This window comes from Lathyrus oleraceus, chromosome 7, assembly GCF_024323335.1.
Source record: "Lathyrus oleraceus cultivar Zhongwan6 chromosome 7, CAAS_Psat_ZW6_1.0, whole genome shotgun sequence".
Classification (NCBI taxonomy): Eukaryota; Viridiplantae; Streptophyta; class Magnoliopsida; order Fabales; family Fabaceae; genus Lathyrus; species Lathyrus oleraceus.
In genome coordinates, this window is record NC_066585.1 from 108787489 (window position 1) to 108809764 (window position 22276).

The following is a 22276-nucleotide window of genomic DNA, read 5'->3' on the forward strand; positions in this document are numbered from 1 at the left end:
ATGCTCTCCTCTTTCATGACCTTCATGCAACACTCACTGAATACTTGTCCAGACATTAACACTGCACTCCATCTTTCACCTCTGGTTGCGAACATAGAAGCCAACCTATAATAGGTTGATCTTACCAAGGCGGTTATCGGCAGGTTTCGAATTCCTTTGAAAACCCCGTTCATGCATTCCACAATGTTTGTTGTCATGTGGCCCCATCGACGACCACCGTCAAATGCTCTTGTCCACTGCTCAACTGGGATGTTATTTATCCATCTCCCCGCGTCTTCATTAGACAGACGAATCTCATCACGATAATATTGAAAAGACGGTTGAGTTAAAGCATACCCAGCATTCACCACCTTCTTGCGAAGATTCTTATCTTTTATAGCACGCATGAAGTTTTGTGCAATGTGTCTGATACAGTAGACATGTGTAGAAGGAGGATCATGCCATCCGTTGTCATGGTTGTTGTAGGCACTTTCGATGGCAGCATGTCTATCAGAAATCAAACATAGATTGGCTTGTGGAGCGACATGCGTTCTGAGATGTCGAAGAAAGAAACCCCATCCACCAGCCGTTTCACCTTCAACAAGAGCAAAGGCAATGGGAAATACATTGTTGTTACCGTCTTGTGCAACTGCCATGAGCAACGTACCCTTATATTTTCCGTATAACCAAGTGCCATCAATTTGTAGGAGAGGTTTGCAGAAAGCGAAACCTCTGATGCACGGGTCAAATGCCCAAAAGAGACGGTGAAATATTCTATTACCTGTAGCACAGGTTCCGTCTGGCATCATTGCTGGCATTGTCTCCAGAATTGCCACAGTTCCTGGGACATAAGTTTTTAGTGCCCATAAAAACCGTGGTAATTCCTTGAATGAGTCCTCCCAGTTTCCGAAAACCTGCTCAACAGCCTTTGTCCTCGCAATCCATGCTTTCTTGTAAGATGGAGTATAATTATATGTTGTTCGGATATGGGATATAATTATACTCACCTTCACTGATGGGTCTTTATTTACCAATGGCAGAATGTCTCGACATATCAAAGCTGTGCTCAGTTTACGGTGATCTTGTTCAACCGTTGTTGCGACGCAACTGTGTGGTGGGTCTATTGAAGCGATCTCCCAAGAGTCATTTTTCTTCTTGTAAGATGCAGCCAAACGAAATTTACAAAGCATGTTACGACATTCGATAACATACCTTCTAGAATCAGTGCGTTTCACCGTAAAGTCAGCAAAGTTGTTCATGTGGTATTTTTTGATTGCCAAGACACATTCCTCTTTGGTACGAAACATGTCTCCCACCTTTAATTCGCCTACTGGTCTCGGATACGGATTATAGAAGACACTGTCGGACATTTCATCGTCGTTAAGAGCCATATTTGTCATATGTTGAGGAGGAATATAGGCATGAGTAGGAGGTATTGGTGGTGGTTGAGCCTCATCTTCATCGTCGTTATTCAGGATGTGATCAACCTGTATCTCAGTCTCCTCTTCTTCTTCATCAATAACGTCGACCTCTACTTCTGCTTCTGGGTTGAGTTCATCTGACCATTGTGCATCATCTGCAGCATCTCCACCAGCTGGATCCTGATCTGTTAGTTGAGACTGTTGAGACGGTATACATGGCTGTAGAGTAATGTACAACTCGATACAATCCATGCCTGAATGTTCATGACTAAGAAACATGCTTTCAACATCTTCATCGTCTCGTATCTTTAGGGGGAAAAACTTGCATTGACCATTCTCAAAAAATATAGGATTCTGATATGTCATCTTTGACACATTACCTGATGCTATGAAGGATTGTATTCTTTTTTTGAAATGCAAAAAGGTTGCATTTCTCTTCATCGTCACTCTAATGGTATCAGTGTTTTTAAAACAAAAACCATGAATCTCAGACTCAAAAGTTTCACCGTTGCAGTGAACGTTGATACTGTATAATGATGAAGATGACATTTTGGAGATGAAAACTATTTTGCAAGTGCAGATGAATGTGAGTGAAGATGCTAGGTATTTTGCAGATGATAAGTATTAATGTGAGTGAAGATGAATGTGAGTGAAGATGAAAAGGATTTTGCAAGTGCAGATGAATATGATAGTAAGACACTTAAATAGATGGTATCAGTGTCTCACATTGAAGCAAGTCTGAGATACCGTGTCAAGCATGCAAGTAATTTCATAGATGAGGTGTCTGTCATGCAATACAGTGTGACTTGATGTGTCAAGCATGCTAGGTAGTCAAGAGTTGATGTGTCTGTCATGCAAGACAGAAGTGAGTATTCAGCATGCAGGATAGTAGAGAGCCACGTGTCTGAGATGATGTGTCAATCCTGCAAGACAGTGTGAGTTGATGTGTCAGCCAGGCAAGCTATCAAGAAGGTAGTCATCAGCATACAGGAGACAAGACAGACACGTGTCGGACACCTAAGATGGTCAGAGATGAGGTGTCAATCATGCAAGCCAACCATAAGTGTTTTGTTAAGCATGCAGGAGACAACAATGCCACGTGTCAGACATGCAGAAGGTGGCGCCAATTGGTTTGGCGCCTACCTTTATGGCTTGTACATGGTCGCCAATTTGAATGGCGCCCCCATGTAGTCAGTCCTCGAAACCATGCATTCAGAACTAGCCTTGCATGCATGTACCCTATGGTGTCGCCAATTTGAATGGCGCCCCCTCCTTAAAATTGTACATGGTCGCCAAATGAGGTGGAGACACCATGCAAACACATTTTTTCATGCACTCCTCCATTTGCCTATAAATTGATCCACCCCTTCAACAATTCTTCCACACAAACATTCTCACTACCTCATCTACATTTCTCACTACTTCATCTACATTACTTCTTTTCCATTTTCATCTACACCAACTCCCCAACAATATGTCTTTACTCACAATGGGCGAAGCACACAGAGGAACAGTTGCAAACATCGCGACATACGTAAGTTTTTTCGTGTACTTCTTTTTTATGTTTCATCTCCACCAACCCCATTTTATTTTGAAATACCGACTTAGTCAAGTGTTACATTATTTCTATTATAGGATGTCTCAAGGTTTCGCACTCGAGTCCACGAATTTGTCCCAATGGACCCGATGATTCAACCTTATGTTGAACTCGCCGGTTTTGGTCACCTTAGCAAAATTATGTCTTGGTCTATAGATAACAAATTCATTCTAGCCTTATGCGAAAGATGGAGGCCAGAGACACACACATTTTGGTTTCCAACCGGTGAGTGTACCGTGACGTTAGAAGACGTCTACATGCTTTTAGGACTACGAATTGAAGGCAAAGCTGTTAATGGTAAGACCAACTTTCCAAATTCAATTTGCATGGAGCTTTTAAACGTTGATTTGTTAGATGATAATGCTAGGGGACAAGGTATACTACTATCACGCCTAAAGTCATATTATAATAGTTTTTATTTAGATGAGCATTCTACCGAAGATGCTCGAATCATCAAAACTAGGTGTTACATTATGTTGTTACTAGGATCCTTTTTATTTCCCGAAGGTAGTGGTTCTAGCATGCATATTATGTACTTACCTTTACTTAGACATATAGATAGAATAGGTAGTTATAGTTGGGGATCCGCATGTCTAGCCTATCTGTATAGTTCTTTGTGCAAAAACTGCCACAAAGATACTTCTACATTTTCTGGATGTGCTGTTTTGCTACAAGCATGGGGATGGTCAAGACTACCGTCTCTAGCACCGGTCAATAGCAACCCCTTCACTTTTCCATATGCAAAAAAGTAAGTTGTTTAAATTGCTATATCTTTACATCCTTCCTTACAGTTTATTACCCATAACTAATTTATTTTAACTTTTTGGTGTAGATGGTCGGCACGCGGTATGAATTACAGTAGATGTCCGAGACACTGTATTACTCAATATCGCAACCTTTTGGATCACCTTCGACCGGCAGACGTAAGCAAAATAATTACATTATTTCTTCATATTATATTGACTTTTTCTACATTCATTTAAATCCTATTGTCTTTAACATTTCAGTTCATTTGGCGTCCATACCTTAATATGGATCATGAGCATCAGATCAACCCTGAAGACGCAGCCGTATGGACAACATGCACACCAATAATACGGTTCACAACAGTGGAGCTGCACAACACCGATCGTGTGAAGCTGCAGTTTGGTATGGTCCAGAATATCCCAGATCCCCCAGCTAGCCTAGGAGAATGGCATATGCGTAAAGTGAACGACCAATGGAACTACAACCCTTGGCAACAATTCGCAAGATCAGAGTGTCGCAAGTGGAAGCACCGTCATGACCATGTCTTAACTGACGCAGTCATGCCAAATGAGGTAAAACCAAGTCGTACTTATATGGCTTGGTATAGATCAGTTGGATTTCAATTCATCGCCGATGATATGTACCTCTACGACCCACGCCAGACAAGTTACACACAAGAAGGCTCAACATCTAACCCCCAACAACATTCTCAGCCCGATTACTCACAACCACCTATCCGACAAACTTTCCGTTCCACAAACACACAAACATACAACCAAAACATGCCATTCACCCAACCCCAAAACCAAGAACATCCCCCATACCACCACCAACAAATGGACCATCAACCTTCGACCGAACATCGCTTCGCACCCACACCATCACCCTACCAAAGTCGCCTTACCCAAAACACTAACCGCCCCATCACCTACCGTAGCCAAGAACCCCAAACATCACAATACCAAAACATCCCACAACCATATCTCTTCCAAACACCCCAACAACCTTTCCAACCTTTCCTAGACCCATCATTGTCACCCATGTCCCCCTTCAACCGTCCTGGTCGCCCATCAATGACTCAACCATACCCCAACTTCTCTGGCATGGGTCATGAGCTCAGCTACGCCGGTACACCATCATTGAATACTGAAGACTATGCTGAGTTGGCTGAATACCTCAACGGACCTTCTCCTGTAGGCGGTAATGACGCTCCTGGACCATCAGATGAACAAACACCGGTGCAGAATCGTCAACGTGGGTTAGGGCCAAGGGTTAGGGTAGCTAGGGGATGTGGGACCGGAGGTCGGTTAGGTGATCCCGGTCATCACCATTAGGATTCATTGTGTAAAATCCAAATTTTATTAATATCAATTCGTATTATGTCAAATTTATCTTTGTGTATTCTCCAAACATTAAGTTTCTTTCATAATTCTAAAATAAACACATATCATAAAACAAAAATTTATAGGTCAGAAACCCTAATTCAAGGACTTCTTATTGTTATGTTGAAGGGCTTGAATTTGGTCCCTTTTGGCAAAATACACATACACTTGTTTTGACAGAAACCCTAATTTTGGGTCAAGTTCGCAGGGACATAACTCACTCATTTTTAATTATTTTGATGTGGGACCAAGTGCATTGGAAAATTTAAGATGTCTACTTCAAATGTTATGTTGGACAAAAATTCATATTCCTAAAAGAAACACATGCAATAATACAAAACATTATGACTCAGATAACAGTTAAAATGTCAAAGAGTCCAAGTTCAGGTGCCCATACCTTTCTCATAAAAATTGCAAATGATGCAAAACTTTAGTCCAAATTCATTATCTTGAAAAGATCTACAACTTTTATGTTGAAGGTTTTGTCATTTGAGGCTTTTATCAATCAAACTAAAGGGCTTGAATTTGGTCCCTTTTGGCAAAATTCACATACACTTGTTTTGACAGAAACCCTAATTTTGGGCCAAGTTCGCAGGGACATAACTCACTCATTTTTAATTATTTTGATGTGGGACCAAGTGCATTGGAAAATTTAAGATGTCTACTTCAAATGTTATGTTGGACAAAAATTCATATTCCTAAAAGAAACACATGCAATAATACAAAACATTATGACTCAGATACCAGTTGAAAAACTCAGAAGTTCAACTTCAACTGCCCATAACTTTCTCAAAAAAAATCCAAATGTTGCAAAATTTATATCCAAATTCATTGTCTTGAAAAGATCTACAACTTTCATGTTGGAAGTTTTTCCATTTGAGGCTTTTTTAAGGGAGGCGCCAATTGGATTGGCGCCCCCTCTTAAAAATTACACATAGGCGCCAATTGGATTGGCTAGGGCAGGTGCCCTAGCCAATCCAATTGGCGCCTCCTTGCAATTTTTAAGAGGGGGCGCCAATCCAATTGGCGCCTCCCTCTAAAAGTGGGGTATATTGGGAAATTTTTTGAAACCTGAGTTATTTTGGGAAATTAATTGAAAATGTGGGGTATATTGGTAAAAAATCCTCATATTTCGACCATTTGTCTTTTTCATTGTATTAATACTAAGTTAGGAACTTTTAAATTTTTTATTTTTTTACTCAATTTTTTATTGGTTAATCTTAGTTAAAAGGGGAAACTAAAAAATAATTAAATTAGAAAGTAGAAAAATACTAATTAATAAATTAGGATTTTTTTTGACAAATTTAATAAATTAAGAAGAAAAGTGAAATTTAGAAATAATTATTATCCGTAAGACCAAAACCACCCTTCATCGTTTCAGTTCAATGTAAATTGTAAACCTTCGTTTCATTCTTCAACAACGTTAATTACTATTATAGTCCTCATTGTTCTGTTCTTGGATTTCTTCTCTTCTCCGAACGCTTTTGCGTTGGATTCTCACCGCCATGTCCTTCCAATTCCGATCCATCTTCTTCCTCTTCTTCTCCTCTCTCTTCATTTCTTCATCCTTCGCTTCCGAGTCAGATCACAAGGTAATCGTTTTTCAAACCCCTTTCCGATCTCATGATTCGATCTACTTTTTTCTTTGTGGAATTTCGATTTGGATCTGCCCAATGTGTCCCCTTTTAGCTCTTGCTAACACTGAATTTTAATATGTTGGCTTTGGATTTTTGATTTGGAATTGGTTTTGTGAATGTGATTGTTGTGTAGTTGTGTTCTCAAGGGTTGGATCTTAACTGGGTTTTTGGTTTGGGATTTGTGTAATGTAGGTGTTATACTGTTCAATGCTCATCATTTTTTTAATTTTTTGTATTAGATTTGGTAATTTAACTTTTTGTTGACTAATTAGCTCTATTATTATTTGGTGATCTTGGATCATTTCTTTCTCTTTTATTGAATGTTGAATAAATAAATCACTCTAGGGTTGAGCTGGTTTTGGTTTCCGAATTCCAAGTATGTTTTGAAAGACCTAACAGTATACAGAGGGATGTTAGGTGAGATTAACATATCTGACTATTAGGCTTTGATATCTAGCTTTCTTTTGCACGAATCATTTCAATTGTTGCGGAATGCAATCTGCGGTTGTTTTGCATAGTTGTTTACAAGTATTTACAACAGTGAGAATGCCAATTGTTGGTCTTCTAGGCTCCCTGTTGGCAATATTGAAAAGTTTCAAATTGGAAAGATTAGTTTGAAAACAATTGAATGCGTAGGATTGTCATTTCATCTGGGGATTGTACGTCAAGTTCTTCCCTTTAATACTTTTTTTTTTATATCTTGGATTAGTTTGGACGACTTTGATATGTGATTCGGCGATTGTATGTCAAGTTCTTCCCTTTCATACTTAGTTTTTATTTCTTGGATTAGTTTGGTTGACTTTGATATGTGCTTCAAGCACTTAAGTGCATATTAAGATTAAGCCAACTCCTATATCTGTTATCTCACAGCCTTTTCCCTGCCGAGCTAGTGAAACAGATTGACATATCTTACCTTTGTAGTTTTGTCTTCTGTTTTTTAAAAGATGTATTTAATTTCATTGCAGTATCAACGAGATGACCCCGTTAACCTTTGGGTGAACAAAGTTGGTCCATACAACAATCCACAAGAAACATACAACTATTACAGTCTCCCATTTTGCCATCCATCTAGTACTTCTACCGCTGCACACAAGTGGGGTGGTCTTGGTGAGGTCCTGGGTGGCAATGAACTCATTGATAGCCAAATTGATATAAAGTTCCTAAGTATGAATACTTCTCTTGTACTATTTATTTATAGAAGAGCTGTTACAAACAAACTTTCTTTAATGAATACTCTTTTTTCAGAAAATGTGGATAAGACTGTCTTTTGCCAGATAGATCTTGAGGAAGCAAAGGTTAAACAGTTCAAGGATGCAATAGAGAATAATTACTGGTTTGAATTTTTCATGGGTATGCTCTGTATTTTTCATGCAATTGTTATTCTGAGAAATTTTATATTGATTATACTTTCCAACATTTAGTAAGAAAAATGTTGAAAGCTAGAACGAAAATATTCTTTTGCCACTAAACCGTGAAGGATAATAGTAACAAGGCAAAAATAACAGAAGGGGACAGAACACTTAAAGCAGAAACACCCATCTGAGGGAAAGAACATAAAAAAACATTGCTATAAATGGATAAAATAGTGTTTCCATTTATTCATAAAAAAGGCGCATTCTTTGAAGCCAAAATGCATTTTCCTTGATAACTAACGTAAAGAATGTTAGGATCCTTGAAGAATGTTGAAGTATACAAAAAATCCTTAGCAAAAAATTTTACAAACCCACTTGAGTAAGAGTACAAGCCATAGAGGTCAATGTAAATAATTTTTCCATTCTTAGGACACGCCCCCTTGCCGTCTTCGTGATCCAATTGAATGAACTGTTTTACAACCTTAGAATCAACATCAGGGATATCTCACTAGAAGAGGCTGGCAGTAGTTATAGGTCATGAAATCTTCTAATCAATCTAAGAGAAGACTAAAAAACATGAAGTGGTCTTGACTTGAGAATCAGTTTTCAAGACTTATGGGAACAGAAGATTTTATGAGATTTTTTTTGTTTCATTGACTTTTAACTGCTTCTGACTAATAATAGGACATTATGATGTTACTTGGTTCGTGTAGCCATGAAGTGGTCTTGACTTTAGAATCAAGAAGATAGTAACACCCAGGCTCAGAACTCTTTAGTTATCATGTGCTAACTGAAGTATATACAATAATGCCTAGGCCTCTGGAGCAAGACAGTTATCTGTGACTGGGTATCACCATCTCATTCAACCACACTGATAGCTTACTATTGATAACGGTGCCAATGTTTGTCAAGAAGTATGAAGTTACGCTGACAGCTTACTATCTACAGGATGTCATTTATCTTGTATGATTTTGAGAGAGAAGTTTAAAGTTACAGAATCTTTATGTGAAGTTGTTTTTTAACTATTCTAGAATGCCTCAGCAAGTGTTAGTATTCAGTATTATAACATCTAGAACTGACAAGTATGGAATTAAGAATTCCGTGTGAAGTAATTGCTAAAGCATTTTCATATTCAATTACTAACTGAGTGTTTGGTAATGAAATTGATGTTATATAATTTTGGTTTTCTGCTGGTTAATCCTCATTCCTTGTTTTAAATTTAATAATTCCTAGTTTTTGTTTCATTATTGGCTGAATAACTCACTTGTTTTTTTTTTTTTAAATTTCTTTTGGTCTGCTCTGCAATGGGGTAAATACAAATTCAGATGACCTGCCTTTGTGGGGTATGCCTAGAATTGCCTCTTTCTCTTTATTTGGCATAATACTGTATTTTGTTTATTCATCATTACAAAAGATTTTTCTTTTTTGTCTTATTTAAGGATATGTTGGTGAGCTACATCCTGATAAGAAAAGTGATAATGGCAAGCACGTTCTTTACACACACAAGAATATTATTGTTAAATACAATAATGATCAGGTCAGAAACTATTACATATCTTATCCTGTCTTATAAGAACTTTTGAGATCCATGAAGTTTCATATTTAGGTCCCTCTCCTTGCAGATCATTCATGTTAATCTCACTCAAGATATCCCAAGGCCTTTGGAGGCAGGAAAACATTTGGATTTGACATATTCTGTCAAATGGGTCCCTACTAACATCACTTTTGGACGCCGCTTTGATGTCTACCTTGACTATCCTTTCTTTGAGCATCAGGTACAGCGATTTTAAAAATATGCAAATACATATTTTTGGGTAATTGCTGCATGTTTATCATATTGGTCCCGCCTTAGCTCTGTGACTGAGAGTTTTGCTCCTCCTTTTTTGTCTCATAGATTCATTGGTTCTCCATTTTCAACTCTTTCATGATGGTCATCTTCCTTACGGGATTGGTATCAATGATATTAATGCGAACTCTAAGAAATGACTATGCAAAATATGCTCGGGAAGATGATGATTTGGAATCTCTGGTGATGGTTTTATAAGTTTTATCTGTTCTTATTTATGGAATATGAACTCTTTCTTCCTAGGAAATTATTTTTTTCTAATCATCAATTTTGGTCATTGCTTACGTACTTACAGGAGAGAGACGTTAGTGAAGAATCTGGCTGGAAACTTGTGCATGGTGATGTTTTTCGGCCTCCTCGCTATTTAGTTATTCTTTCAGCTGTGGTTGGCACAGGTGCTCAGCTAGCATTGCTGGTTTTTATTGTCATCTTGCTGGCTATTATTGGGATGTTGTATGTTGGGTATGTGCATAACCTTCATCATGACTTGCACATCTCGGTCATTTATGTGCTTCTGTTCTAGTTTTTGTAATGGACTTCATAATGTTTGTCCGTAGCTTTTCATTCACTATCAGCTAACATTATTTTGATTGTGTCTCAGGCGAGGAGCAATTGTCACAACCTTCATTGTTTGTTATGCTCTCACATCATTCATTTCTGGTTATGTGAGTGGGGGAATGTACTCACGGAATGGGGGTAGGAATCTCATTGAAGTTTTTTTTTTCTTTCTTGTGTGGCTTTGTATCTGTCCTCTCTCTCTCTCTGGTTTTGAACAACTATAACTAGTTTGATTTGTTTGTTAGGTAAAAGCTGGATTAAATCCATGATCCTTACAGCTTCTTTGTTCCCATTCACATGCTTTGAAATTGGATTTGTTCTAAACACTATTGCTATATTCTATGGGTCTCTAGCAGCTATTCCATTTGGCACAATGGTGGTTGTTTTTGTCATTTGGGGTTTCATTTCTTTTCCTCTAGCACTTCTTGGCACAGTTGTTGGAAGAAACTGGAGTGGTGCTCCAAATAATCCATGTCGTGTAAAAACTATCCCTCGTCCCATTCCTGAGAAGAAGTGGTACCTCACACCTTCAGTGGTTTCTCTGATGGGAGGACTGTTACCCTTTGGCAGTATATTTATTGAAATGTATTTTGTATTTACATCCTTCTGGAATTACAAGGTGAACTTCAACACTGTGACTTGTGTTTTAATTATAAAGTTCCTTTTATTTGTTTGTTTTAGAATACAGCAATATCAACAAAAAGGATCCTTTGATAATGATCCTTTTAAATTAACTTATTGGCTTATATATTTTTTCCTCCTTTGTGACAAACAGGTGTACTACGTGTATGGCTTTATGCTTCTGGTTTTTCTGATTCTCACCATTGTTACTGTTTGCGTGACAATTGTTGGGACATACTTTTTGTTAAATGCCGAGAACTACCACTGGCAATGGACTTCTTTCTTTTCAGCTGCCTCAACATCAGTTTACGTGTATCTGTACTCAATATATTATTACTACGTGAAGACAAAGATGTCAGGGTTCTTCCAAACCAGCTTCTATTTTGGATACACTTTGATGTTTTCTCTTGGACTTGGAATTCTATGCGGTAAGTCTCAGTTTCATTTTAGATTTTCATCCTGCAGATGTGATGTGATGTGATATGATGTCTTATCATCTGCACCCTGAACTGAGTTGAAAGTTTTTCTTCTAATGTGCAGGAGCTGTGGGTTTTCTTGGTTCAAATTTGTTTGTGAGAAGGATCTACAGAAACATTAAATGCGATTGAGGTTTTCTGAGTTAGACCTGAGCACTTCCAGAGGTTTGTTGCTGGAGACAATAAATTCTTAAATGAAGCCTCTGGTCATTGTAGGGGGAACGTAAAGAAGTTTACAGGTAGAAGAATTGCAGGGTTTTGAGGATGAGGGTGTATTCTTTTTCTACAATGGGGAAGCCCCGAGGTTTTTTCCCCGGCTGTATAAGACTGTCTTTATAATTTTAGAGTTAGTACAATGTCCGACTCTCGTTACTGTTTCAATCATCCCTTTATAAAATAGGACCCCCATTGAAGGACTTGTATCTTATTCCCCAACATGGTTTAAAGTTTCAATCATCCAATGTAATGTAAAGAGGGGAAGAAGTCTGAAAAATGAATTTTGTATGAAGATCTGAATATCATTCTTATATGCTTCCTTCATGTTTAAATTTCAATTATTACCTGCTTCAAATTTAATTTACCTTCTTCTGTGTAATAATTTTAATGTCACACCCTTCAGAATATCCCTTAAAATATGAACATAAGTTCCTCTGTTTTTAGAATCATTTTGTTGGATAAATATCATGTGCTGTAAATAAATATTACAGTATTTACAAAATGAGTCAGAAATTTAATTCAATTTTTTCCTGGGATAAATTTGGTTGGCTCTGAAAAATTGTGGAAGAAGATTGTGTTTGTGCCTATCACAATCACCATCAACCAATGGTAATAAGTAGAGATAACAAAACAACTAATGAAATTCTGACAAGTGGCAGATAGGATACCATGTTACATGTTGTGAACACACTATCATTAATATAAACAATTCCTATCCTCTGTTTGGTTTCATCTACTACACACTTCTGCACCACCACTAAAGTCATGGCCACCACCACAGCAGCCCTCTCAGGAACCATGGCGAGCGCCTCGTTCATCCGGAGGCAGCCAATTAACACTAGCTTAACAGCATTCCCTAACGCGGGTCATGCTCTATTCGGTCTGAAAGCCGGTCGTGGAAGTCGTATCACTGCCATGGCCACTTACAATATCAAGCTCATCACCCCTGAAGGAACTAAAGAGATTACCTGTTCGGATAGCGAGTACATTCTGGACGCAGCAGAGGAAAAAGGCCTTGATCTCCCGTACTCGTGTAGAGCCGGTGCCTGCTCTTCGTGTGCTGGAAAAGTTACACAAGGAGAAGTGGATAATTCAGATAACAGCTTCCTTGATGATGATCAGTTAGAAGCTGGGTATATTCTCACATGTGTCGCTTACCCTCGTTCGGACCTTGTTATCGAGACACACAAGGAGGAAGAACTTGTTTCTTAAACATGATATTTGTCTGTTTTTTGTGGAATTGCTACTGTATTAACTTTATCTAGCTCTTCTGTTATCCGTGTTCTGTTTTGTTGTGAAGAATGAGTTGGTTACACTGATTATTTCTTTCTTCTATATGTTGTAGTATAAGAAGTGTGTTGTAGTTTTAAATTTTTTCGGTTTTCTTTCTCTTCTTTCCTCTTCTTGATCTACACAATTATTCAAAAATCTTATAACTATGATAAACTTAACTTGAACTAAATTTGGTAGGGTGCGATGCTTAAGAAAAAATTTACATTTCACCTAAAACTTTTAAAGCTTGTAAAAAAAACTCAAAATATTTAACAATTAGTATTTTTAACACTATCCAAACAATAAAATTTTAAAATAAATAAATTTAAATTACTTAAAATTCTAAATAAAAAAAAAATGAATGCATAAATCACTTCACTCATGTATTTTTGTGTCTCAACGTCTTACGTTTTCTATTTGTCAGTGAGTCTGGAATTGGAAGAGTATGTGCTGCATTTTATTACTCTTGTTTTTTGTATTTTTAGACTTATTAATGTTATTACTTTCTCTCATGCATGTTTTTCGTTTTCAATTTGCCAAATTTGGAAATGAAAAATCAACAGACACAGTTTTTCCAACTAACAATTCCTCACATCATTTTTGGCCTACCAAACCTCTCTCACTTGCTTTCAATGGATGAACAACCATCCTCTCCCTGCAGAATTGAAATTTGAATCAACCTTGTTATTATCATCTCAATCCAGATATATAAAGAAAAATACATTTAATTTATTTCTTATCATTATTACCTTCTTCTCTTTTCTCTCCTTTTCGAAACCATTTTCGAAACCATTCTATTATGCATCTAGATTTGTTGAATCCTATTTTTTTGAGTGTGTTATAACGTTGTAATGGATCAAAGTCAAGGTGGTGGTGAAAATGTTCCACACAAGTCTCAAAAGGAACCTGAAAATTATAACAAAGAAACAGTTTTCTTACATGGTGACTTAGATATATTGATCATAGAAGCAAAATCTCTTCCGAATCTAGATTTTTCGACTGAAGCAGTTAGGAAATGTCTCACTATGGGAAATAGTTGCTCACCGCCTTTTGTAAAAGGACTCAAAACACACTCAGGAAAAGATAAGATCATAACAAGTGATCCTTATGTATCTGTTTGTTTAGCCGGTGCAACTATAGCGCAAACAAGAGTTATTCCGAATTGCGAAAACCCTTTATGGGATGAACATTATACTGTTCCTGTTGCTCATCCGGTTCAGAAAGTCGAGTTTCTAGTGAAGGATAATGATATTCTTGGTGCTGAACTTATCGGAGTTGTGGAAATACCTGTTCATAAGATACTTTCTGGTAACTCTTTGAATGATTGGTTTCCGATTATTGGTCAATATTCAAGCTGCTTAAAACCTTATCCTGAATTGCATATTTCAATTCAGTATAAGCCAATTGGTATATGTAATGACAAAAAGGGAAGTGTTGATTTTGGTGTTCCTGATACATATTTTCCGCTTAGGAAAGGCGGGAGTGTCACTCTTTATCAAGATGCGCATGTACCGGACGGTATGCTACCACAGATTGAACTTGAAGATGGAAACTTTTTTCAGCATAGTAAATGTTGGGAGGATATTTGTCACGCGATTTTGGAAGCTCATCATATGATATATATTATTGGATGGTCGATTTTTCACCCCGTGAAGCTTGTTCGCGAGCCTACGAAACCATTGCCTTCTGGTGGAGAGCTTTCACTTGGAGAGTTGTTGAAGTACAAGTCACAAGAAGGGTTAAGAGTTGTTATGTTGATTTGGGATGATAGAACTTCACATGACAAGTTTCTTTTGAAAACAGTAATTTTCATTTTCCTAAAACTCATTAAATTTTAAGTTTTAGTTTACAATCGGCGTATTTGTTTGTATTGGAGTTTTGTTTTCATGTATCACTAATATACATAGCAATGATTGATTTTGTTGGTTGCAGGATGGTGTCATGCAGACTCATGATGAAGAAACGAAAAAGTTTTTTAAACATTCAACTGTTCATTGCGTGTTATCTCCGCGTTATGCGAGCAATAAACTCAGTATTTTCAAGCAACAGGTGAAGTTAGTTATTTTCTGTTTATGATTCAAGATCAGAACTGTACTTTTTTTTTTACCTTTTCAGTTAGTATAGTACAGCGATATTGTTGAATCTTTTGGTCCAGGTTGTTGGAACCCTCTTTACGCATCACCAGAAATGTGTGCTTTTAGACACTCAAGGTTCTGGGAATACTCGGAAAATAACCGCATTTATCGGTGGTCTGGATCTATGTGATGGCAGATATGACACACCTGAGCATAGGATTTTTGATGATCTTGATACTGTCTTTCATAATGATTTTCATAATCCTACATTTCAAGTAAGTTGTTAATGTAAACACTGAAGATTATATCTTCACAAAGCTGAAAAAATCTTCGAAATTAACATTAAGTAGTATTGTGTTGAAATCGTATGATGTATGATGCAGTTAAGTTCTAATTCTCATGCACCAAGACAACCGTGGCATGACTTACATTGCAAAATTGAAGGTCCGGCTGCATATGATATACTGACCAATTTTGAACAAAGATCACGGAAGGCTAAAAAATGGCGCGATTTCAGACTCCGAAAGGTGACAAATTGGCACGATGATGCTTTGCTAAGGCTAGACCGTATTTCGTGGATTGTTAAACCATCTTCTGGTCCTGATGGTGAAGAATGCGTTCGTGTAACCGAAGAAAATGATCCCGAGAGTTGGCATGTACAGGTATCTATATATTAGTACTGATTTATTTGGTATACACTTTCAATCAATTATAATCGTTAGATGATTAAAGATTATTATGAACAAGTATTAAATACAGGTATTTCGGTCCATAGATTCAGGATCTGTGAAGGGATTTCCAAAGGATTTTGACAAAGCAAAGGCTCAGGTGAGAACAAGATTGTACGTGCTTCGTTATTTTGTAACCTTATTTTGATTTGCTTAATTTGCATTGCAATGTGATATCTAGTTATTCTGAAAACAATTAGTCTTTTTCTTTAACTTCTATTATCATAATCAACTTTCTGCAGCATCTTTTATGTGGCAAAAATTTAAAAGTTGATCAAAGCATCCACATGGCTTACGTAAAAGCAATAAGAGCAGCTCAACGCTTCATTTATATTGAGAATCAATATTTTCTTGGCTCTTCATATCACTGGCCTTCATATAAAAATGCAGGTAGATAAAGTTTCAACAATGTTACAACATGGTTTAAAGGCTTAATACAAGCACATACACATTGGTGAGTATTTTCTTTTAATTTGTTTTCTTCAACAGGCGCAAACCACTTGGTTCCGATGGAGATAGCATTGAAGATCGCGAGCAAGATAAGCGCGAACGAACGATTTTCTGTGTATATAGTTATACCAATGTGGCCAGAAGGAGTGCCAACTAGTGCTGCTGTTCAAGAAATCTTGTTCTGGCAGGGACAGACAATGTCTATGATGTACAAGATTGTTGCAGATGCGCTTGCGAAAGCAGGTCTATCTGAATGTTATCATCCACAAGATTATCTCAATTTTTACTGTCTTGGAAAGAGAGAACCTCAAACGCACGAAACTCCATCGACGCCAGCTCACTCGTCTGAAAATCGCGCCTTGGTATAATAACCTTGACCCTTTTGTTTTTTAAGTCAGATTCCTTCTGTCAAGGGATTCCACATTCACACATTTGAAAAATCAGTGTCCGAAACATCAATGATTGAACGGTGCATATTTACATTTTGACTTATCATCCGTTCTTTCTTTAATCAGGGATCAGTTAAAAAATACAGACGTTTTATGATTTATGTTCATGCAAAAGGAATGATAGTTGATGACGGATATGTAATAATTGGATCAGCAAATATTAATCAGAGATCAATGGATGGATCAAGGGACACAGAAATAGCCATGGGAGCTTATCAACCAAAACATACATTAGCAGAAAAGAACTCTCTTCCACGCGGCCAGGTTTGAATCTTGAGTAACACAACTGAAAAATGAACATTTTGTTAATCCGTAGACGAAGTGACAATAACCACCAGAAACTCACACACACAACTACGAGACCCCGAGAACAAAGTCTCCAGCCTAACAATATCGGCATTTGTCAGTTGAACAATGAACACATTAATTCTCTATCCTATGATTCTTTATACTATGATTATGTAATATCATATTATTGTGTGGATGTAGGTGTATGGATACAGAATGTCACTTTGGGCCGAGCACCTTAAAAGTATTGATGAGACATTTACCGAACCTCACACGTTGGAATGTGTACGACATGTGAATCGAATTGCTAGAAAAAATTGGAGCTCATATGTGTCTGAAGAAGGTCATCATCAAATGAGGGGAAACTTGATGCATTATCCAGTTCATGTTAGCAGAAATGGAAAAGTTAGTTCATTGGAGGGTTATGAGTATTTTCCTGATGTTGGTGGGAAAATTCTTGGAGCACAGAATTCACTTCCGGATGCACTAACCACATGATTGACCAGTTTATATTTTTAAAATTATCTTTTGATACATAATATGTAACATTCATGATGCAGATAAATGAATTGGCAGTGATTTTTGATCCACAGTCTTTTCTTATGACTTACTCTATTGTTTATTATCTATGGAAGAAATCAAAGATGGAAAACAAGTTATTGTCATTCTTACAGCTTTTTTAAACAACTGCAAGAAATTTTATTTGATTTTGCAACTGCTTTAATAGTGGCAAACACCTCTACTTTTGACATTTTTCACTTGGATGTTATTCTGATCAAGTCGATCAAATCAGTTAAATCAAAGATCGAGGTTTATATATGGTGGATGGTTAAAACTGCTTTCGGTTGGCGCGGCGTGGAATGCGGGAGACCGTTGGATTGAATCGGATGGCTGATGATGAGACTGACTTGGATCGCGTGTTCGGTCTTCTGGCAAGAGTCCACATTTTAAGTTAGGATGTTTGGGATTGGGTCTTTAGATTGGACTCAACTAATAATGAAGTTATGTGGTGGATAGAATCGCAATCACGCAATTATACTTACATCCGTTCTCTTTTGCCTTTTCACAATAGAGAAGCAATGGGTTGAGAGGATCAACAAAATTATAATGCTCTTGAAGTCAAAGATCAGCTCCTCTAGGTAGATAAAGAAACACTGAGCATGGTCTCTGCATTTGCAGATGTAGGAGGTCTAGATAATGTTTTCACTAAGGTGTCCTACCCCTTGAAGGTGACAAGAGATTGTGTAGTCGATATACGGGGTGTGGTCTCCCTCTCCACGCGTGTCTCTTCTCTAGGATGAGGTCCTGACTCCTCTTTAATGATTTTGAGATAAGGGATCTCAATCAGATGGGGCTGCCCCTTCACAACTTCATCCTATGAGTTGGGCCTACATCAAAGTCTTTTAATATTGATTCGAATATAAGAAGGGCGTCCCAAATTTGACGCTTTTCTTCTGTCTTTTTAATATCAAACATACTTTGACTGACTCGCATCAAAGTCAACACTACTACGTAAAAGCCATTTTAGAACGATTGAAAAAGGGATACCATCACGCCTGACCAACCATTGTGAGATAAGGGTTGGTTGTATGTACAATGTTTTCCACCACGGTCGTGCGACCGTGATTATAATCTATGTAGCACTCTACCTATCACAACGATTACCTTACACAGCCGTTGTGATATTCTTTAATGCATAACATTTAACAATGATTGTTCTAAACAACCATTGTAATATATACATTAAGTTTATTATAAATTATGTAGAATGTTTATTTCACCAATGTCCACTAACCATATAATATTTCAATTTGATCTAGAACATTATAATATGACAAATTAAGTTATATTAGAAGAACAATTTACACATTCAATGCTAGATAATAGTTCTTCAACTCCTTATCCGTATTTTGCTGTTTATCGATTATAACTTGATTTAATGCTCCCAGTTCTTCAACTTCCCCTTCCTTCACCTCTAGATCATTTTGCAAACAAAGTTATAGGTGAAGAAATGGACAGATGAAGAACTAGAAGCATTAAACCAAGTTCTAATAGTTAATCAGCGAAATACGGATAACAGACTGCAAAATTCTTATCTAGAATTGAACATGTAACTTGTTTTTTAATATAACTTTATCTATCGTATTATAATTTTTCAGTTCAATCTGAAAAGTTATATATTCGATAAGGGGTTGAAAAAACATTAAAACCATATAATATATAATAAACTCATCTTTTAAACAAACATTAACAACAACATCATCAACAACAAACCTTAAACAACATACAAGATACAACAAATAACTTTTATTAAAAACAACACGTAGCATAAACTACATATATCATACAACTTTTATTAATAACAAAAACAACATGTCAACTCATAGAATGTATCAGAAATGTACATGTCCCATAATGACATTCATAATGAAAGGAGGATGAAGTTGAACGCAAACTTGTGTTAATTTTGAATAAATGTCATTATGGGTCTTTCGCACAAGTTTGCATTGCTCACTTTAACTTAATTCCTCATTATTAGAACAAGCATTCATACCTACAAGTCAAAAGAAGCATAAAGTTCAAACATTATAAAACAAGCTATTGAAATGTAAACAATAATACATAAACAGATTTTGAAACATAAACTATTGTAAAGATGAACCTGTAAGGTAGCGATTTTCTAAGATTTGATGCAACAAAGGTAATCCTTCGAAGAGAGGAATTGGATGCATAAGTTTGGGGTTTCCATATGAGAGAGACGAGTGACAAAGATGCTAAGGTTTTGTTTTGAGAGAGACGAGTGAAAGAGATGTTAGGATTTTGTTTTGAGAGAGACAATTGTTATGTACTGAAGTGAGAGATAATTTCATTTATATATAAATATGTAACACCTTTCACCACAGTTGATAATACGAACCACGAGGAAATTATTGCACCTTACACCATGTTTGATTAAGACCTGTGGTGATATACAAGGTCAAACTCATTATTTCACGATAAATGAAAAATTGTTGGTGCTGGGATTCAAACCCTTTCACTCCAGATACATTTCACTACAATTGTTAACTATGACCGTAGTGAAACGTCTTGTAGTAAATACCAACAAAAAAAAGAATCCAAAAAAGAGTCATTACCATGATTAACATGATGATTGTTGTAATATGGTGTTATGAGAGGTATATTTTGTAGTAGTGCAAGATTTGTTCTCTCTTAGGCAAGGCAGAAAGATGTTTGAAATATATATTGACAGTCTGAAAAACTTTAAAAACATATATTACTTGGTCACACCTCTAACTAGTACATTTTATGAGAGTGTCTATGAGATTCATCCCGGTGTTCCCTCCAGGTGTACTGACAAGTTTCCTAAATTTAAGCGCAAAATTAGTTTTCTAATGGGACCAAAGACATAAATATATATGCATATTGACTTATCTTAAAAGGAGAAGTATTTGAAGAATAAGCTCACGGATTTCTTAAAAAAAATCTTGGTTTTGTAGACAGTGTTGGACCCTCTAATGTCGTGACTGAGAAGTGGAAGAAGTCGTATATTCAGACACGATTGGTAGTCGAGGAAGCTAAAAGAGAGGGGAGGCGTTACATATTTGGTATGCGTGAAAACTTTCCATGTTCATTTAATCATTGTGTATCGAGGGCACTTATCAATTTTACTTTCCTTTGCTTCGTCTTACAGATAAGATGGACTATCTTAAAATGATGCTTCGAATGAGGAGAATGTCAATAAATATGTCTTCACCGTACGATGTTGTTGTTGCATCGCCTCTTGGGGAGACCCCTTCTAAGGGAGGTATCCTAAATCTGATTTCTCCAACTCTTCCTCGACCGGAGCGGCCTGGGCCACAAAGTACCCCTAGTCCAAAAGTGATCAAACACAAATACAATAATCTTCCCACTGTCATGACTGTGGGAGTATTCTTAGATCATCATCGAGGGTATCTAGTGAAGATTCTCGAAAGGCGTCCCATAATGGTGATTCTTCCCCAGGTGAACATGTATTTTAAAGACCTCGAGATAAGGGTCTGAATTCAAGGGTGTTGGGTAATAAGAGGAGCCTATTGCACTCCCCAATGAACTTGTCTCCATCATTTATTGCTCGTCCCGATCTCAAGACGACTAGAGAGCTTCGGTCATATGTTTCTGAAAAAAGACTACACATATTTTTCGAGTAATGTTGAAATTATCTATCAAGAAGAGATGGCGAAAATATTTTATTAGATGCACAAAGTTGCTGATATGTTGGATTTTGGAGTCGTGTTGAAGGGGAGAAGTTTTAGCACCTAGGTGTCTACATAAAGAAAAAAAGAAAGGATCGAGGAGCGTCTTGGTGCACTTGTTATTGAAAGGGATGAGATTCTTAATGAACTTACTAGGTCAGCTAACCTTTTAAGGGGAATGAGCGGGTACCCCTCTAGGTTAGCTTAGAAAGTATAAAAGTTTATTCTAGGAATAAATAAGAGGGATACAACCTTGACATCAATTAATAAAGCATAGTTTGTTGGAACAAGATTTGTTCATGCCCTTAAAAGGTTTTGACGATAACAAAATATTTAAAGAACAATAAGATCTATTAATGGTTATTCTAGTGTGCAGACTCAAAAGGCATTAACCTTGATATAAACCAAGTTAATCACTAAGAAGAATCATTAAAGAGAAGCAAGGTTGTTATGAATCTTAAGAATCAGAACCAAATCCTTAAGACTTTGAAGAGTCAACTTAAGTCTTTCAGATTACCAACCTTATTCAAAGATCAACAAGGTTCTGAAGACTGGAGAAATTTGAAGCAAGCAAAATCTGTCATAAGAAATAACTTTGCAACTTCTGAACAAACATCATCAGCATTTCTGAAGATCCAGCTTCAAAGGATTATTGTCTATATCAAGTCAATAATTCTGAAAGTGATCATCCAAATTAGTTCTGATTAAGACTCTAATATAAGGAAAGTTCAGAACCTGTGAACCCAAGACTCTGAAGTCTCATTCCAACCAGGTTATGAAGACATATTTTAACTTCTGATCACGCTTTAACTAATTATATGAAAAGCCTATGATTCAAGAAGTTAAGTATAAAGATAACAATGACTCAAATCAAGCTTTAACAAACGTCTACAAGAAGTCCCCAGTCAGAAGTTATCTAAAGAAGATCACGTGACAACGGTACACTACTT

The 22276-nt window shown here is 36.9% G+C and overlaps 4 protein-coding genes across 4 annotated transcripts; all 4 read left to right on the forward strand.

Annotated features, from left to right (window-relative positions):
• The first annotated feature begins 2806 nt into the window (after positions 1–2806).
• On the forward strand, positions 2807–5135 carry LOC127107024 (protein MAIN-LIKE 2-like). The gene is made up of 3 exons (XM_051044307.1): positions 2807–3745; positions 3830–3920; positions 4005–5135. Exons 1-3 carry the CDS (start codon positions 3078–3080, stop codon positions 5076–5078), a joined length of 1833 nt encoding a protein of 610 aa, XP_050900264.1. The 5' UTR covers positions 2807–3077; the 3' UTR covers positions 5079–5135.
• A 1335-nt stretch (positions 5136–6470) lies between these two features.
• Positions 6471–12170, forward strand: LOC127107026 (transmembrane 9 superfamily member 1). Its single transcript, XM_051044309.1, has 12 exons — positions 6471–6718; positions 7729–7927; positions 8009–8113; positions 9441–9458; positions 9555–9652; positions 9738–9890; positions 10010–10144; positions 10257–10423; positions 10563–10657; positions 10765–11138; positions 11295–11568; positions 11681–12170. Exons 1-12 carry the CDS (start codon positions 6632–6634, stop codon positions 11746–11748), a joined length of 1773 nt encoding a protein of 590 aa, XP_050900266.1. The 5' UTR covers positions 6471–6631; the 3' UTR covers positions 11749–12170.
• A 363-nt stretch (positions 12171–12533) lies between these two features.
• On the forward strand, positions 12534–13154 carry LOC127107027 (uncharacterized). Its single transcript, XM_051044310.1, has one exon. The coding sequence runs from the start codon at positions 12598–12600 to the stop codon at positions 13042–13044; it is 447 nt and encodes a 148-aa protein (XP_050900267.1). The 5' UTR covers positions 12534–12597; the 3' UTR covers positions 13045–13154.
• A 182-nt stretch (positions 13155–13336) lies between these two features.
• Positions 13337–17759, forward strand: LOC127107025 (phospholipase D delta). Its single transcript, XM_051044308.1, has 9 exons — positions 13337–14906; positions 15037–15153; positions 15260–15454; positions 15563–15841; positions 15939–16007; positions 16150–16297; positions 16397–16719; positions 16873–17070; positions 17296–17759. Exons 1-9 carry the CDS (start codon positions 13956–13958, stop codon positions 17590–17592), a joined length of 2577 nt encoding a protein of 858 aa, XP_050900265.1. The 5' UTR covers positions 13337–13955; the 3' UTR covers positions 17593–17759.
• The last annotated feature ends 4517 nt before the right edge of the window (positions 17760–22276 follow it).